Source organism: Oncorhynchus kisutch, linkage group LG26 (genome assembly GCF_002021735.2).
Source record: "Oncorhynchus kisutch isolate 150728-3 linkage group LG26, Okis_V2, whole genome shotgun sequence".
Taxonomy (NCBI): Eukaryota; Metazoa; Chordata; class Actinopteri; order Salmoniformes; family Salmonidae; genus Oncorhynchus; species Oncorhynchus kisutch.
Window position 1 is genome coordinate 50,532,808 of NC_034199.2, and position 15,277 is coordinate 50,548,084.

A 15,277-nucleotide genomic window follows, 5' to 3' on the forward strand; every position below is an offset into this window, starting at 1 on the left:
CTGTAGGTAGGGGTAAGGATTAGATAATAGACAGTAACAGCAGTATACTGTAGGTAGGGGGTAAAGGATAGATAATAGACAGTAACAGCAGTATACTGTAGGTAGGGGTAAAGGATAGATAATAGACAGTAACAGCAGTATACTGTAGGTAGGGGTAAAGGATAGATAATAGACAGTAACAGCAGTATACTGTAGGTAGGGGTAAAGGATAGATAATAGACAGTAACAGCAGTATACTGTAGGTAGGGGTAAAGGATAGATAATAGACAGTAACAGCAGTATACTGTAGGTAGGGGTAAAGGATAGATAATAGACAGTAACAGCAGTATACTGTAGGTAGGGGTAAAGGATAGATAATAGACAGTAACAGCAGTATACTGTAGGTAGGGGTAAAGGATAGATAATAGACAGTAACAGCAGTATACTGTAGGTAGGGGTAAAGGATAGATAATAGACAGTAACAGCAGTATACTGTAGGTAGGGGTAAGGATAGATAATAGACAGTAACAGCAGTATACTGTAGGTAGGGTAAAGGATAGATAATAGACAGTAACAGCAGTATACTGTAGGTAGGGGTAAAGGATAGATAATAGACAGTAACAGCAGTATACTGTAGGTAGGGGTAAAGGATAGATAATAGACAGTAACAGCAGTATACTGTAGGTAGGGGTAAAGGATAGATAATAGACAGTAACAGCAGTATACTGTAGGTAGGGGTAAAGGATAGATAATAGACAGTAACAGCAGTATACTGTAGGTAGGGGTAAAGGATAGATAATAGACAGTAACAGCAGTATACTGTAGGTAGGGGTAAAGGATAGATAATAGACAGTAACAGCAGTATACTGTAGGTAGGGGTAAAGGATAGATAATAGACAGTAACAGCAGTATACTGTAGGTAGGGGTAAAGGATAGATAATAGACAGTAACAGCAGTATACTGTAGGTAGGGGTAAAGGATAGATAATAGACAGTAACAGCAGTATACTGTAGGTAGGGGTAAGGATAGATAATAGACAGTAACAGCAGTATACTGTAGGTAGGGGTAAAGGATAGATAATAGACAGTAACAGCAGTATACTGTAGGTAGGGGTAAAGGATAGATAATAGACAGTAACAGCAGTATACTGTAGGTAGGGGTAAAGGATAGATAATAGACAGTAACAGCAGTATACTGTAGGTAGGGGTAAAGGATAGATAATAGACAGTAACAGCAGTATACTGTAGGTAGGGGTAAAGGATAGATAATAGACAGTAACAGCAGTATACTGTAGGTAGGGGTAAAGGATAGATAATAGACAGTAACAGCAGTATACTGTAGGTAGGGGTAAAGGATAGATAATAGACAGTAACAGCAGTATACTGTAGGTAGGGGTAAAGGATAGATAATAGACAGTAACAGCAGTATACTGTAGGTAGGGGTAAAGGATAGATAATAGACAGTAACAGCAGTATACTGTAGGTAGGGGTAAAGGATAGATAATAGACAGTAACAGCAGTATACTGTAGGTAGGGGTAAAGGATAGATAATAGACAGTAACAGCAGTATACTGTAGGTAGGGGTAAAGGATAGATAATAGACGTAACAGCAGTATACTGTAGGTAGGGGTAAAGGATAGATAATAGACAGTAACAGCAGTATACTGTAGGTAGGGGTAAAGGATAGATAATAGACAGTAACAGCAGGTATACTGTAGGTAGGGGTAAAGGATAGATAATAGACAGTAACAGCAGTATACTGTAGGTAGGGGTAAAGGATAGATAATAGACAGTAACAGCAGTATACTGTAGGTAGGGGTAAAGGATAGATAATAGACAGTAACAGCAGTATACTGTAGGTAGGGGTAAAGGATAGATAATAGACAGTAACAGCAGTATACTGTAGGTAGGGGTAAAGGATAGATAATAGACAGTAACAGCAGTATACTGTAGGTAGGGGTAAAGGATAGATAATAGACAGTAACAGCAGTATACTGTAGGTAGGGGTAAAGGATAGATAATAGACAGTAACAGCAGTATACTGTAGGTAGGGGTAAAGGATAGATAATAGACAGTAACAGCAGTATACTGTAGGTAGGGGTAAAGGATAGATAATAGACAGTAACAGCAGTATACTGTAGGTAGGGGTAAAGGATAGATAATAGACAGTAACAGCAGTATACTGTAGGTAGGGGTAAAGGATAGATAATAGACAGTAACAGCAGTATACTGTAGGTAGGGGTAAAGGATAGATAATAGACAGTAACAGCAGTATACTGTAGGTAGGGGTAAAGGATAGATAATAGACAGTAACAGCAGTATACTGTAGGTAGGGGTAAAGGATAGATAATAGACAGTAACAGCAGTATACTGTAGGTAGGGGTAAAGGATAGATAATAGACAGTAACAGCAGTATACTGTAGGTAGGGGTAGGTAAAGGATAGATAATAGACAGTAACAGCAGTATACTGTAGGTAGGGGTAAAGGATAGATAATAGACAGTAACAGCAGTATACTGTAGGTAGGGGTAAAGGATAGATAATAGACAGTAACAGCAGTATACTGTAGGTAGGGGTAAAGGATAGATAATAGACAGTACAGCAGTATACTGTAGGTAGGGGTAAAGGATAGATAATAGACAGTAACAGCAGTATACTGTAGGTAGGGGTAAAGGATAGATAATAGACAGTAACAGCAGTATACTGTAGGTAGGGGTAAAGGATAGATAATAGACAGTAACAGCAGTATACTGTAGGTAGGGGTAAAGGATAGATAATAGACAGTAACAGCAGTATACTGTAGGTAGGGGTAAAGGATAGATAATAGACAGTAACAGCAGTATACTGTAGGTAGGGGTAAAGGATAGATAATAGACAGTAACAGCAGTATACTGTAGGTAGGGGTAAAGGATAGATAATAGACAGTAACAGCAGTATACTGTAGGTAGGGGTAAAGGATAGATAATAGACAGTAACAGCAGTATACTGTAGGTAGGGGTAAAGGATTAGATAATAGACAGTAACAGCAGTATACTGTTAGTAGGGGGTAAAGGATAGATAATAGACAGTAACAGCAGTATACTGTAGGTAGGGGTAAAGGATAGATAATAGACAGTAACAGCAGTATACTGTAGGTAGGGGTTAAAGGATAGATAATAGACAGTAACAGCAGTATACTGTAGGTAGGGGTAAAGGATAGATAATAGACAGTAACAGCAGTATACTGTAGGTAGGGGTAAAGGATAGATAATAGACAGTAACAGCAGTATACTGTAGTAGGGGTAAAGGATAGATATAGACAGTAACAGCAGTATACTGTAGGTAGGGGTAAAGGATAGATAATAGACAGTAACAGCAGTATACTGTAGGTAGGGGTAAAGGATAGATAATAGACAGTAACAGCAGGATACTGTAGGTAGGGGTAAAGGATAGATAATAGACAGTAACAGCAGTATACTGTAGGTAGGGGTAAAGGATAGATAATAGACAGTAACAGCAGTATACTGTAGGTAGGGGTAAAGGATAGATAATAGACAGTAACAGCAGTATACTGTAGGTAGGGGTAAAGGATAGATAATAGGACAGTAACAGCAGTATACTGTAGGTAGGGGTAAAGGATAGATAATAGACAGTAACAGCAGTATACTGTAGGTAGGGGTAAAGGATAGATAATAGACAGTAACAGCAGTATACTGTAGGTAGGGGTAAAGGATAGATAATAGACAGTAACAGCAGTATACTGTAGGTAGGGGTAAAGGATAGATAATAGACAGTAACAGCAGTATACTGTAGGTAGGGGTAAAGGATAGATAATAGACAGTAACAGCAGTATACTGTAGGTAGGGGTAAGGATAGATAATAGACAGTAACAGCAGTATACTGTAGGTAGGGGTAACAGTAAACAGGATACTGTAGGTAGGGGTAAAGATAGATAATAGACAGTAACAGCAGTATACTGTAGGTAGGGGTAAAGGATAGATAATAGACAGTAACAGCAGTATACTGTAGGTAGGGGTAAAGGATAGATAATAGACAGTAACAGCAGTATACTGTAGGTAGGGGTAAAGGATAGATAATAGACAGTAACAGCAGTATACTGTAGGTAGGGGTAAAGGATAGATAATAGACAGTAACAGCAGTATACTGTAGGTAGGGGTAAAGGATAGATAATAGACAGTAACAGCAGATACTGTAGGTAGGGGTAAAGGATAGATAATAGACAGTAACAGCAGTATACTGTAGGTAGGGTAAAGGATAGATAATAGACAGTAACAGCAGTATACTGTAGGTAGGGGTAAAGGATAGATAATAGACAGTAACAGCAGTATACTGTAGGTAGGGGTAAAGGATAGATAATAGACAGTAACAGCAGTATACTGTAGGTAGGGTAAAGGATAGATAATAGACAGTAACAGCAGTATACTGTAGGTAGGGGTAAAGGATAGATAATAGACAGTAACAGCAGTATACTGTAGGTAGGGGTAAAGGATAGATAATAGACAGTAAACAGCAGTATACTGTAGGTAGGGGTAAAGGATAGATAATAGACAGTAACAGCAGTATACTGTAGGTAGGGGTAAAGGATAGATAATAGACAGTAACAGCAGTATACTGTAGGTAGGGGTAAAGGATAGATAATAGACAGTAACAGCAGTATACTGTAGGTAGGGGTAAAGGATAGATAATAGACAGTAACAGCAGTATACTGTAGGTAGGGGTAAAGGATAGATAATAGACAGTAACAGCAGTATACTGTAGGTAGGGGTAAAGGATAGATAATAGACAGTAACAGCAGTATACTGTAGGTAGGGGTAAAGGATAGATAATAGACAGTAACAGCAGTATACTGTAGGTTAGGGGTAAAGGATAGATAATAGACAGTAACAGCAGTATACTGTAGGTAGGGGTAAAGGATAGATAATAGACAGTAACAGCAGTATACTGTAGGTAGGGGTAAAGGATAGATAATAGACAGTAACAGCAGTATACTGTAGGTAGGGGTAAAGGATAGATAATAGACAGTAACAGCAGTATACTGTAGGTAGGGGTAAAGGATAGATAATAGACAGTAAACAGCAGTATACTGTAGGTAGGGGTAAAGGATAGATAATAGACAGTAACAGCAGTATACTGTAGGTAGGGGGTAAAGGATAGATAATAGACAGTAACAGCAGTATACTGTAGGTAGGGTAAAGGATAGATAATAGACAGTAACAGCAGTATACTGTAGGTAGGGGTAAAGGATAGATAATAGACAGTAACAGCAGTATACTGTAGGTAGGGGTAAAGGATAGATAATAGACAGTAACAGCAGTATACTGTAGGTAGGGGTAAAGGATAGATAATAGACAGTAACAGCAGTATACTGTAGGTAGGGGTTAAGGATAGATAATAGACAGTAACAGCAGTATACTGTAGGTAGGGGTAAAGGATAGATAATAGACAGTAACAGCAGTATACTGTAGGTAGGGGTAAAGGATAGATAATAGACAGTAACAGCAGTATACTGTAGGTAGGGGTAAAGGATAGATAATAGACAGTAACAGCAGTATACTGTAGGTAGGGGTAAAGGATAGATAATAGACAGTAACAGCAGTATACTGTAGGTAGGGGTAAAGGATAGATAATAGACAGTAACAGCAGTATACTGTAGGTAGGGGTAAAGGATAGATAATAGGACAGTAACAGCAGTATACTGTAGGTAGGGGTAAAGGATAGATAATAGACAGTAACAGCAGTATACTGTAGGTAGGGGTAAAGGATAGATAATAGACAGTAACAGCAGTATACTGTAGGTAGGGGTAAAGGATAGATAATAGACAGTAACAGCAGTATACTGTAGGTAGGGGTAAAGGATAGATAATAGACAGTAACAGCAGTATACTGTAGGTAGGGGTAAAGGATAGATAATAGACAGTAACAGCAGTATACTGTAGGTAGGGGTAAAGGATAGATAATAGACAGTAACAGCAGTATACTGTAGGTAGGGGTAAAGGATAGATAATAGACAGTAACAGCAGTATACTGTAGGTAGGGGTAAAGGATAGATAATAGACAGTAACAGCAGTATACTGTAGGTAGGGGTAAAGGATAGATAATAGACAGTAACAGCAGTATACTGTAGGTAGGGGTAAAGGATAGATAATAGACAGTAACAGCAGTATACTGTAGGTAGGGGTAAAGGATAGATAATAGACAGTAACAGCAGATAGATAGACCGTAACAGCAGTAACTGTAGGTAGGGTAAAGGATAGATAATAGACAGTTAACAGCAGTATACTGTAGGTAGGGGTAAAGGATAGATAATAGACAGGTAACAGCAGTATACTGTAGGTAGGGGTAAGGATAGATAATAGACAGTAACAGCAGTATACTGTAGGTAGGGGTAAAGGATAGATAATAGACAGTAACAGCAGTATACTGTAGGTAGGGGTAAAGGATAGATAATAGACAGTAACAGCAGTATACTGTAGGTAGGGGTAAAGGATAGATAATAGACAGTAACAGCAGTATACTTAGGTAGGGGTAAAGGATAGATAATAGACAGTAACGCAGTATACTGTAGGTAGGGGTAAAGGATAGATAATAGACAGTAACAGCAGTATACTGTAGGTAGGGTAAAGGATAGATAATAGACAGTAACAGCAGTATACTGTAGGTAGGGGTAAAGGATAGATAATAGACAGTAACAGCAGTATACTGTAGGTAGGGGTAAAGGATAGATAATAGACAGTAACAGCAGTATACTGTAGGTAGGGGTAAAGGATAGATAATAGACAGTAACAGCAGTATACTGTAGGTAGGGGTAAAGGATAGATAATAGACCAGTAACAGCAGTATACTGTAGGTAGGGGTAAAGGATAGATAATAGACAGTAACAGCAGTATACTGTAGGTAGGGGTAAAGGATAGATAATAGACAGTAACAGCAGTATACTGTAGGTAGGGGTAAAGGATAGATAATAGACAGTAACAGCAGTATACTGTAGGTAGGGGTAAAGGATAGATAATAGACAGTAACAGCAGTATACTGTAGGTAGGGGTAAAGGATAGATAATAGACAGTAACAGCAGTATACTGTAGGTAGGGGTAAAGGATAGATAATAGACAGTAACAGCAGTATACTGTAGGTAGGGGTAAAGGATAGATAATAGACAGTAACAGCAGTATACTGTAGGTAGGGGTGTAAAGGATAGATAATAGACAGTAACAGCAGTATACTGTAGGTAGGGGTAAAGGATAGATAATAGACAGTAACAGCAGTATACTGTAGGTAGGGGTAAAGGATAGATAATAGACAGTAACAGCAGTATACTGTAGGTAGGGGTAAAGGATAGATAATAGACAGTAACAGCAGTATACTGTAGGTAGGGTAAAGGATAGATAATAGACAGTAACAGCAGTATACTGTAGGTAGGGGTAAAGGATAGATAATAGACAGTAACAGCAGTATACTGTAGGTAGGGGTAAAGGATAGATAATAGACAGTAACAGCAGTATACTGTAGGTAGGGGGTAAAGGATAGATAATAGACAGTAACAGCAGTATACTGTAGGTAGGGGTAAAGGATAGATAATAGACAGTAACAGCAGTATACTGTAGGTAGGGGTAAAGGATAGATAATAGACAGTAACAGCAGTATACTGTAGGTAGGGTAAAGGATAGATAATAGACAGTAACAGCAGTATACTGTAGGTAGGGTAAAGGATAGATAATAGACAGTAACAGCAGTATACTGTAGGTAGGGGTAAAGGATAGATAATAGACAGTAACAGCAGTATACTGTAGGTAGGGGTAAAGGATAGATAATAGACAGTAAACAGCAGTATACTGTAGGTAGGGGTAAAGGATAGATAATAGACAGTAACAGCAGTATACTGTAGGTAGTGGGTAGGTAAAGGATAGATAATAGGACAGTAACAGCAGTATACTGTAGGTAGGGGTAAAGGATAGATATAGACAGTCACAGCAGTATACTGTAGGTAGGGGTAAAGGATAGATAATAGACAGTAACAGCAGTATACTGTAGGTAGGGGTAAAGGATAGATAATAGACAGTAACAGCAGTATACTGTAGGTAGGGGTAAAGGATAGATAATAGACAGTAACAGCAGTATACTGTAGGTAGGGGTAAAGGATAGATTAATAGACAGTAACAGCAGTATACTGTAGGTAGGGGTAAAGGATAGATAATAGACAGTAACAGCAGTATACTGTAGGTAGGGGTAAAGGATAGATAATAGACAGTAGCAGCAGTCTACTGTAGGTAGGGTTAAAGGATAGATAATAGACAGTAGCAGCAGTATACTGTAGGTAGGGGAAAGGAGAGATAATAGACAGTAGCAGCAGTATACTGTAGGTAGGGGAAAGGATAGATAATAGACAGTAACAGCAGTATACTGTAGGTAGGGGTAAAGGAGAGATAATAGACAGTAACAGCAGTATACTGTAGGTAGGGGTAAAGGATAGATAATAGACAGTAACAGCAGTATACTGTAGGTAGGGGTAAAGGATAGATAATAGACAGTAACAGCAGTATACTGTAGGTAGGGGTAAAGGATAGATAATAGACAGTAACAGCAGTATACTGTAGGTAGGGGTAAAGGATAGATAATAGACAGTAACAGCAGTATACTGTAGATAGGGGTAAAGGATAGATAATAGACAGTAACAGCAGTATACTGTAGGTAGGGGTAAAGGATAGATAATAGACAGTAACAGCAGTATACTGTAGGTAGGGGTAAAGGATAGATAATAGACAGTAACAGCAGTATACTGTAGGTAGGGGTAAAGGATAGATAATAGACAGTAACAGCAGTATACTGTAGGTAGGGGTAAAGGATAGATAATAGACAGTAACAGCAGTATACTGTAGGTAGGGGTAAAGGATAGATAATAGACAGTAACAGCAGTATACTGTAGGTAGGGGTAAAGGATAGATAATAGACAGTAACAGTAGTATACTGTAGGTAGGGGTAAAGGATAGATAATAGACAGTAACAGCAGTATACTGTAGGTAGGGGTAAAGGATAGATAATAGACAGTAACAGTATACTGTAGGTAGGGGTAAAAGATAGATAATAGACAGTAACAGCAGTATACTGTAGGTAGGGGTAAAGGATAGATAATATAGTATGCAGATAGTTAAATATTTAACCAAATAGCTACTCAGACTAACAAGGTGTTCAGTCCCAGGGTCCTGAGCTTAGTGATGAGCTTTGAGGGCACTATGGTGTTGAATGCTGAGCTGTAGTCAATGAATAGCATTCTCACATAGGTGTTCCTTTTGTCCAGGTGGGAAAGGACAGTGTGGAGTGCAATAGGAGGTTGTGTCATCTGTGGATCTGTTGGGGCAGTATGTGAATTGGAGTGGTTCTAGGGTTTCTGGGATGATGGTGTTTATGTGAGCCATGACCAGCCTTTCAAAGCATTTCATGGCTCCAGATGTGAATGCTACAGGACGTTAGTAATTTAGGCAGGTTGCCTTTGTGTTCCTGGGCACAGGGACTATGGTGGTCTGTTTAAAACATGTTGGTATTACAGACTCGGACAGGGACAGGTTGAAAATGTCAACACTTGCCAGCTGGTCAGCGCATGCTCTGAGTACACGTCCTGGTAATCCGTCTGGCCCTGCGTCCTTGTGAATGTTGACCTGTTTAAAGGTCTTACTGACATCGGCTACACAGTCATCCAGAACAGCTGGTGCTTTCATTCATGGTTCAGTGATGCTTTCCACAAAGTGTGTGTAGTAAAGGTGATCTAGAGTTTTTTCGCCTCTAGTTGCACAGGCGACAAAGAAATGAGGTAAGACGTATTTCAGTTTCCCTACATGAAAGCCATTAGGCCCTGACACACACAATTCAAGGCACGCTTTACTCTCCCCACTGACTATAAGCCTCTTAGCAGGTGGCATCTGTGACTCCTCAGCTCCACAAGTGAAAACTTAACAACCAGTATTACCGTTTACTGAAAGAGGAAGGCTTGACCTTTAAACAAGCATGTTCAAGTTCATCTGCAACCATTATGCCAATAGTCTAAACCTGAATCTAAATCTAAACCTGAATGTAAATCTAAACCTGAATGTAAATCTAAATCTGAATCTAAACCTAAATATGAATCTGAATCTAAACCTGAATCTAAAGCTGAATCTGAATCTAAACCTAAATCTGAATCTAAACCTGAATCTAAATCTGAATCTAAACCTAAATATGAATCTGAATCTAAACCTGAATCTAAAGCTGAATCTGAATCTAAACCTAAATCTGAATCTAAACCTAAATATGAATCTGAATCTAAATCTGAATCTAAACCTAAATATGAATCTGAATCTAAACCTGAATCTAAAGCTGAATCTGAATCTAAACCTAAATCTGAATCTAAACCTGAATGTAAATCTGAATTTAAATTTGAATCTAAATCTGAATCTAAACCTGAATCTAAATTTGAATCTAAACCTGAATCAATCTAAATCTAAATCTGAATCTAAATCTGAATGTAAATCTGAATCTAAATCTGAATCAATCTGCTTTGGGTCCTTTTGTAACAGTGGAGATCTAGATTTAATGTAAATATTCCCAATTACAGCAGTTTAATCAGGCCATTTATATCTATTCTCTATGGCTTTATGGGTCCCTCGCCTCGCCCTGCTCACACCTGGTAGAGAGCAGCATGGTTCCCATTGAATGGTGATTTGCGTTCCTTGTCTCTATGGTGACGGCTGCTGTGCTTACTGCGCTGGAGCTGCTGCCTCAGCTTGGCAATCTGGAGAGAGAGAGACAACAGAGAGATGAGACGGGTCAGAGGGAGGAGAGGGAAGAACTGGTCCAAAATGACCACACCTGAACCGAGAACAGCGATTAAGCCTGAACCATTTCATTACATGTATAATGCTATGTGTTCCTCTTATACAACATCTGGCCAGTGGATGAACGTAATATCATTCACATAGACAGTGACAGCGAGTGACAAGCCACATTGATACAATAGACAATCCCCTACATAGACAAGTGCAGTAAACTGGGAAATGAGGCCCGACAAGATATATAACAGTTTCTGTTCCTGTGTATATAGACTCGATGAACTCCCTGACCCCACGCTCCCTGAACCCGTGCAGACCCGTCTCTAATTAGACTAGATGAGCTCCCAGACGCAGCCACACACACCACTACCCTGACCCAGCCACACACACCACTACCCTGACCCAGCCACACACCTCTACCCTGAGCCAGCCACACACCACTACCCTGACCCAGCCACACTTCTACCCTGACCCAGCCACACCACTACCCTGACCCAGCCAAACACCTACCCTGACCCAGCCACACCACTATCCTGACCCAGCCACACCTCTACCCTGACCCAGCCACACCTCTACCCTGACCCAGCCACACCACTAACTTGACCAAGCCAAACACCTCTACCCTGACCCAGCCACACACCTCTACCCTGACCCAGCCACACCACTACCCTGACCCAGCCACACACCTCTACCCTGAGCCAGCCACACACCTCTACCCTGACCCAGCCACACCACTACCCTGACCCAGCCACACCTCTAACCTGACCCAGCCACTCACCTTTAACCTGACCGAGCCACACCACTACCCTGACCCAGCCAAACCTCTACCCTGACCCAGCCACACCTCTACCCTGACCCAACCACACCTCTACCCTGACCCAGCCACACACCTCTACCCTGACCCAGCCACACACCTCTACCCTGACCCAGCCACACCTCTACCCTGGCCCTGACCCAGCCACACCTCTACCCTGACCCAGCCACTCACCTCTACCCTGAGCCAGCCACACACCTCTACCCTGACCCAGCCACACCACTACCCTGACCCAGCCACACCTCTACCCTGACCCAGCCACACACCTCTACCCTGACCCAGCCACACCTCTAACCTGACCCAGGAACTCACATTTTACCTGACCGAGCCACACCACTACCCTGACCCAGCCACACCTCTACCCCTGACCCAGCCACACCTCTACCCTGACCCAACCACACCTCTACCCTGACCCAGCCACACACCTCTACCCTGACCCAGCCACACACCTCTACCCTCACCAAGCAACACACCTCTACCCTGACCCAGCCACACCTCTACCCTGGCCCTGACCCAGCCACACCTCTACCCTGACCCAGCCACTCACCTCTACCCTGAGCCAGCCACACACCTCTAACCTGACCCAGCCACACCACTACCCTGACCCAGCCACACCTCTACCCTGGCCCAGCCACACACAACTACCCTGACCCAGCCACACACAACTACCCTGACCCAGCCACACACCACTACCCTGACCCAGCCACACTTTTACCCTGACCCAGCCACACCACTACCCTGACCCAGCCAAACCTCTACCCTGACCCAGCCACACCACTACCCTGACCCAGCCACACCTCTACCCTGACCCAGCCACACCTCTACCCTGACCCAGCCATACCACTACCCTGACCCAGCCACACACCTCTACCCTGACCCAGCCACACCACTACCCTGACCCAGCCACACACCACTACCCTGACCCAGCCACACCACTACCCTGACCCAGCCACACCACTACCCTGACCCAGCCATTCACCTCTACCCTGACCCAGCCACACACCACTACCCTGACCCAGCCACACCACTACCCTGAGCCAGCCACTCACCTCTACCCTGACCCAGCCACACCACTACCCTGACCCAGCCACACCTCTACCCTGACCCAGCCACACCTCTACCCTAACCCAGCCCCACCACTACCCTGACCCAGCCACACCTCTACCCTGACCCAGCCACACCTCTACCCTGACCCAGCCAGACCACTACCCTGACCAAGCCAAACACCTCTACCCTGACCCAGCCACACACCTCTACCCTGACCCAGCCACACCTCTACCCTGACCCAGCCACACACCTCTACCCTGACCCAGCCACACCTCTACCCTGGCCCTGACCCAGCCACGCCTCTACCCTGACCCAGCCACTCACCTCTATCCTGACCCAGGCACACCTCTACCCTGACCCAGCCACTCACCTCTACCCTGACCCAGCCACACCTCTATCCTGACCCAGGCACACCTCTACCCTGACCCAGCCACTCACCTCTACCCTGACCCAGCCACACCTCTACCCTGACCCAGCCACACCACTACCCTGACCCAGCCACACCTCTACCCTGACCCAGCCACACCTCTACCCTGACCCAGCCACACACCACTACCAAGACCCAGCCACACACCACTACCCTGACCCAGCCACACCTCTACCCTGACCCAGCCACTCACCTCTACCCTGACCCAGCCACACACCTCTACCCCGACCCAGCCACACCACTACCCTGACCCAGCCAAACACCTCTACCCTGACCCAGCCACACACCTCTACCCTGACCCAGCCACACCTCTAACCTGACCAAGCCATTCACCTTACCCTGACCGAGCCACACCACTACCCTGACCCAGCCACACTTCTAACCTGACCCAGCCACTCACCTCTACCCTGACCCAGCCACACCTCTACCCTGACCCAGCCACACACCACTACCCTGACCCAGCCACACACCACTACCCTGACCCAGCCACACTTCTAACCTGACCCAGCCACACCACTACCCTGACCCAGCCACACCACTAACCTGACCCAGCCACACCACTACCCTGACCCAGCCATTCACCTCTACCCTGACCCAGCCACATACCACTACCCTGACCCAGCCACAAACCTCTACCCTGACCCAGCCACACACCTCTACCCTGACCCAGCCACACCTCTACCCTGACCCAGCCACACCTCTACCCTGGCCCTGACCCAGCCACGCCTCTACCCTGACCCAGCCACTCACCTCTATCCTGACCCAGGCACACCTCTACCCTGACCCAGCCACTCACCTCTACCCTGACCCAGCCACACCTCTATCCTGACCCAGGCACACCTCTACCCTGACCCAGCCACTCACCTCTACCCTGACCCAGCCACACCTCTACCCTGACCCAGCCACACCACTACCCTGACCCAGCCACACCTCTACCCTGACCCAGCCACACCTCTACCCTGACCCAGCCACACACCACTACCGTGACCCAGCCACACACCACTACCCTGACCCAGCCACACCTCTACCCTGACCCAGCCACTCACCTCTACCCTGACCCAGCCACACCACTACCCTGAGCCAGCCACACACCTCTACCCCGACCCAGCCACACCACTACCCTGACCCAGCCAAACACCTCTACCCTGACCCAGCCACACACCTCTACCCTGACCCAGCCACACCTCTAACCTGACCCAGCCATTCACCTTTACCCTGACCGAGCCACACCACTACCCTGACCCAGCCACACTTCTAACCTGACCCAGCCACTCACCTCTACCCTGACCCAGCCACACCTCTACCCTGACCCAGCCACACACCACTACCCTGACCCAGCCACACACCACTACCCTGACCCAGCCACACTTCTACCCTGACCCAGCCACACCACTACCCTGACCCAGCCACACCACTAACCTGACCCAGCCACACCACTACCCTGACCCAGCCATTCACCTCTACCCTGACCCAGCCACATACCACTACCCTGACCCAGCCACAAACCTCTACCCTGACCCAGCCACACACCTCTACACTGACCCAGCCACAACTCTAACCCGACCCAGCCACTCACCTCTACCCTGACCCAGCCACACCTCTACCCTGACCCAGCCACACCACTACCCTGACCCAGCCACACCTCTACCCTGACCCAGCCACACCTCTACCCTGACCCAGCCACACTTCTACCCTGACCCAGCCACACCACTACCCTGACCCAGCCACACCTCTACCCTGACCCAGCCACACCTCTACCCTGACCCAGCCACACCACTACCCTGACCCAGCCATACCTCTACCCTGACCCAGCCACACCTCTACCCTGACCCAGCCACACCTCTACCCTGACACAGCCACACCACTACCCTGACCCAGCCATACCTCTACCCTGACCCAGCCACACCTCTACCCTGACCCAACCACACCTCTACATTGACCCAGCCACACACCTCTACCCTGACCCAGCCACACACCTCTACCTGACCCAGCCACACCTCTACCCTGGCCCTGACCCAGCCACACCTCTACCCTGACCCAGCCACTCACCTCTATCCTGACCCAGGCACACCCCTACCCTGACCCAGCCACTCACCTCTACCCTGACCCAGCCACACCTCTACCCTGACCCAGCCACACCAATTCCCTGACCCAGCCACACCTCTACCCTGACCCAGCCACACCTCTACCCTGACCCAGCCACACACCACTACCCT

The 15,277-nt window shown here is 45.1% G+C and overlaps 1 protein-coding gene across 1 annotated transcript in view; it reads right to left on the bottom strand.

Annotated features, from left to right (window-relative positions):
- fam117bb (family with sequence similarity 117 member Bb) overlaps positions 1-15,277 on the bottom strand; it is a 121,514-nt gene that overhangs the window by 30,514 nt on the left and 75,723 nt on the right. The window contains exon 4 of the mRNA XM_031805442.1: positions 10,629-10,736. Within this exon, the coding sequence (XP_031661302.1) occupies positions 10,629-10,736 (108 nt within the window). The remainder of the gene's footprint in view (positions 1-10,628; positions 10,737-15,277) is intronic.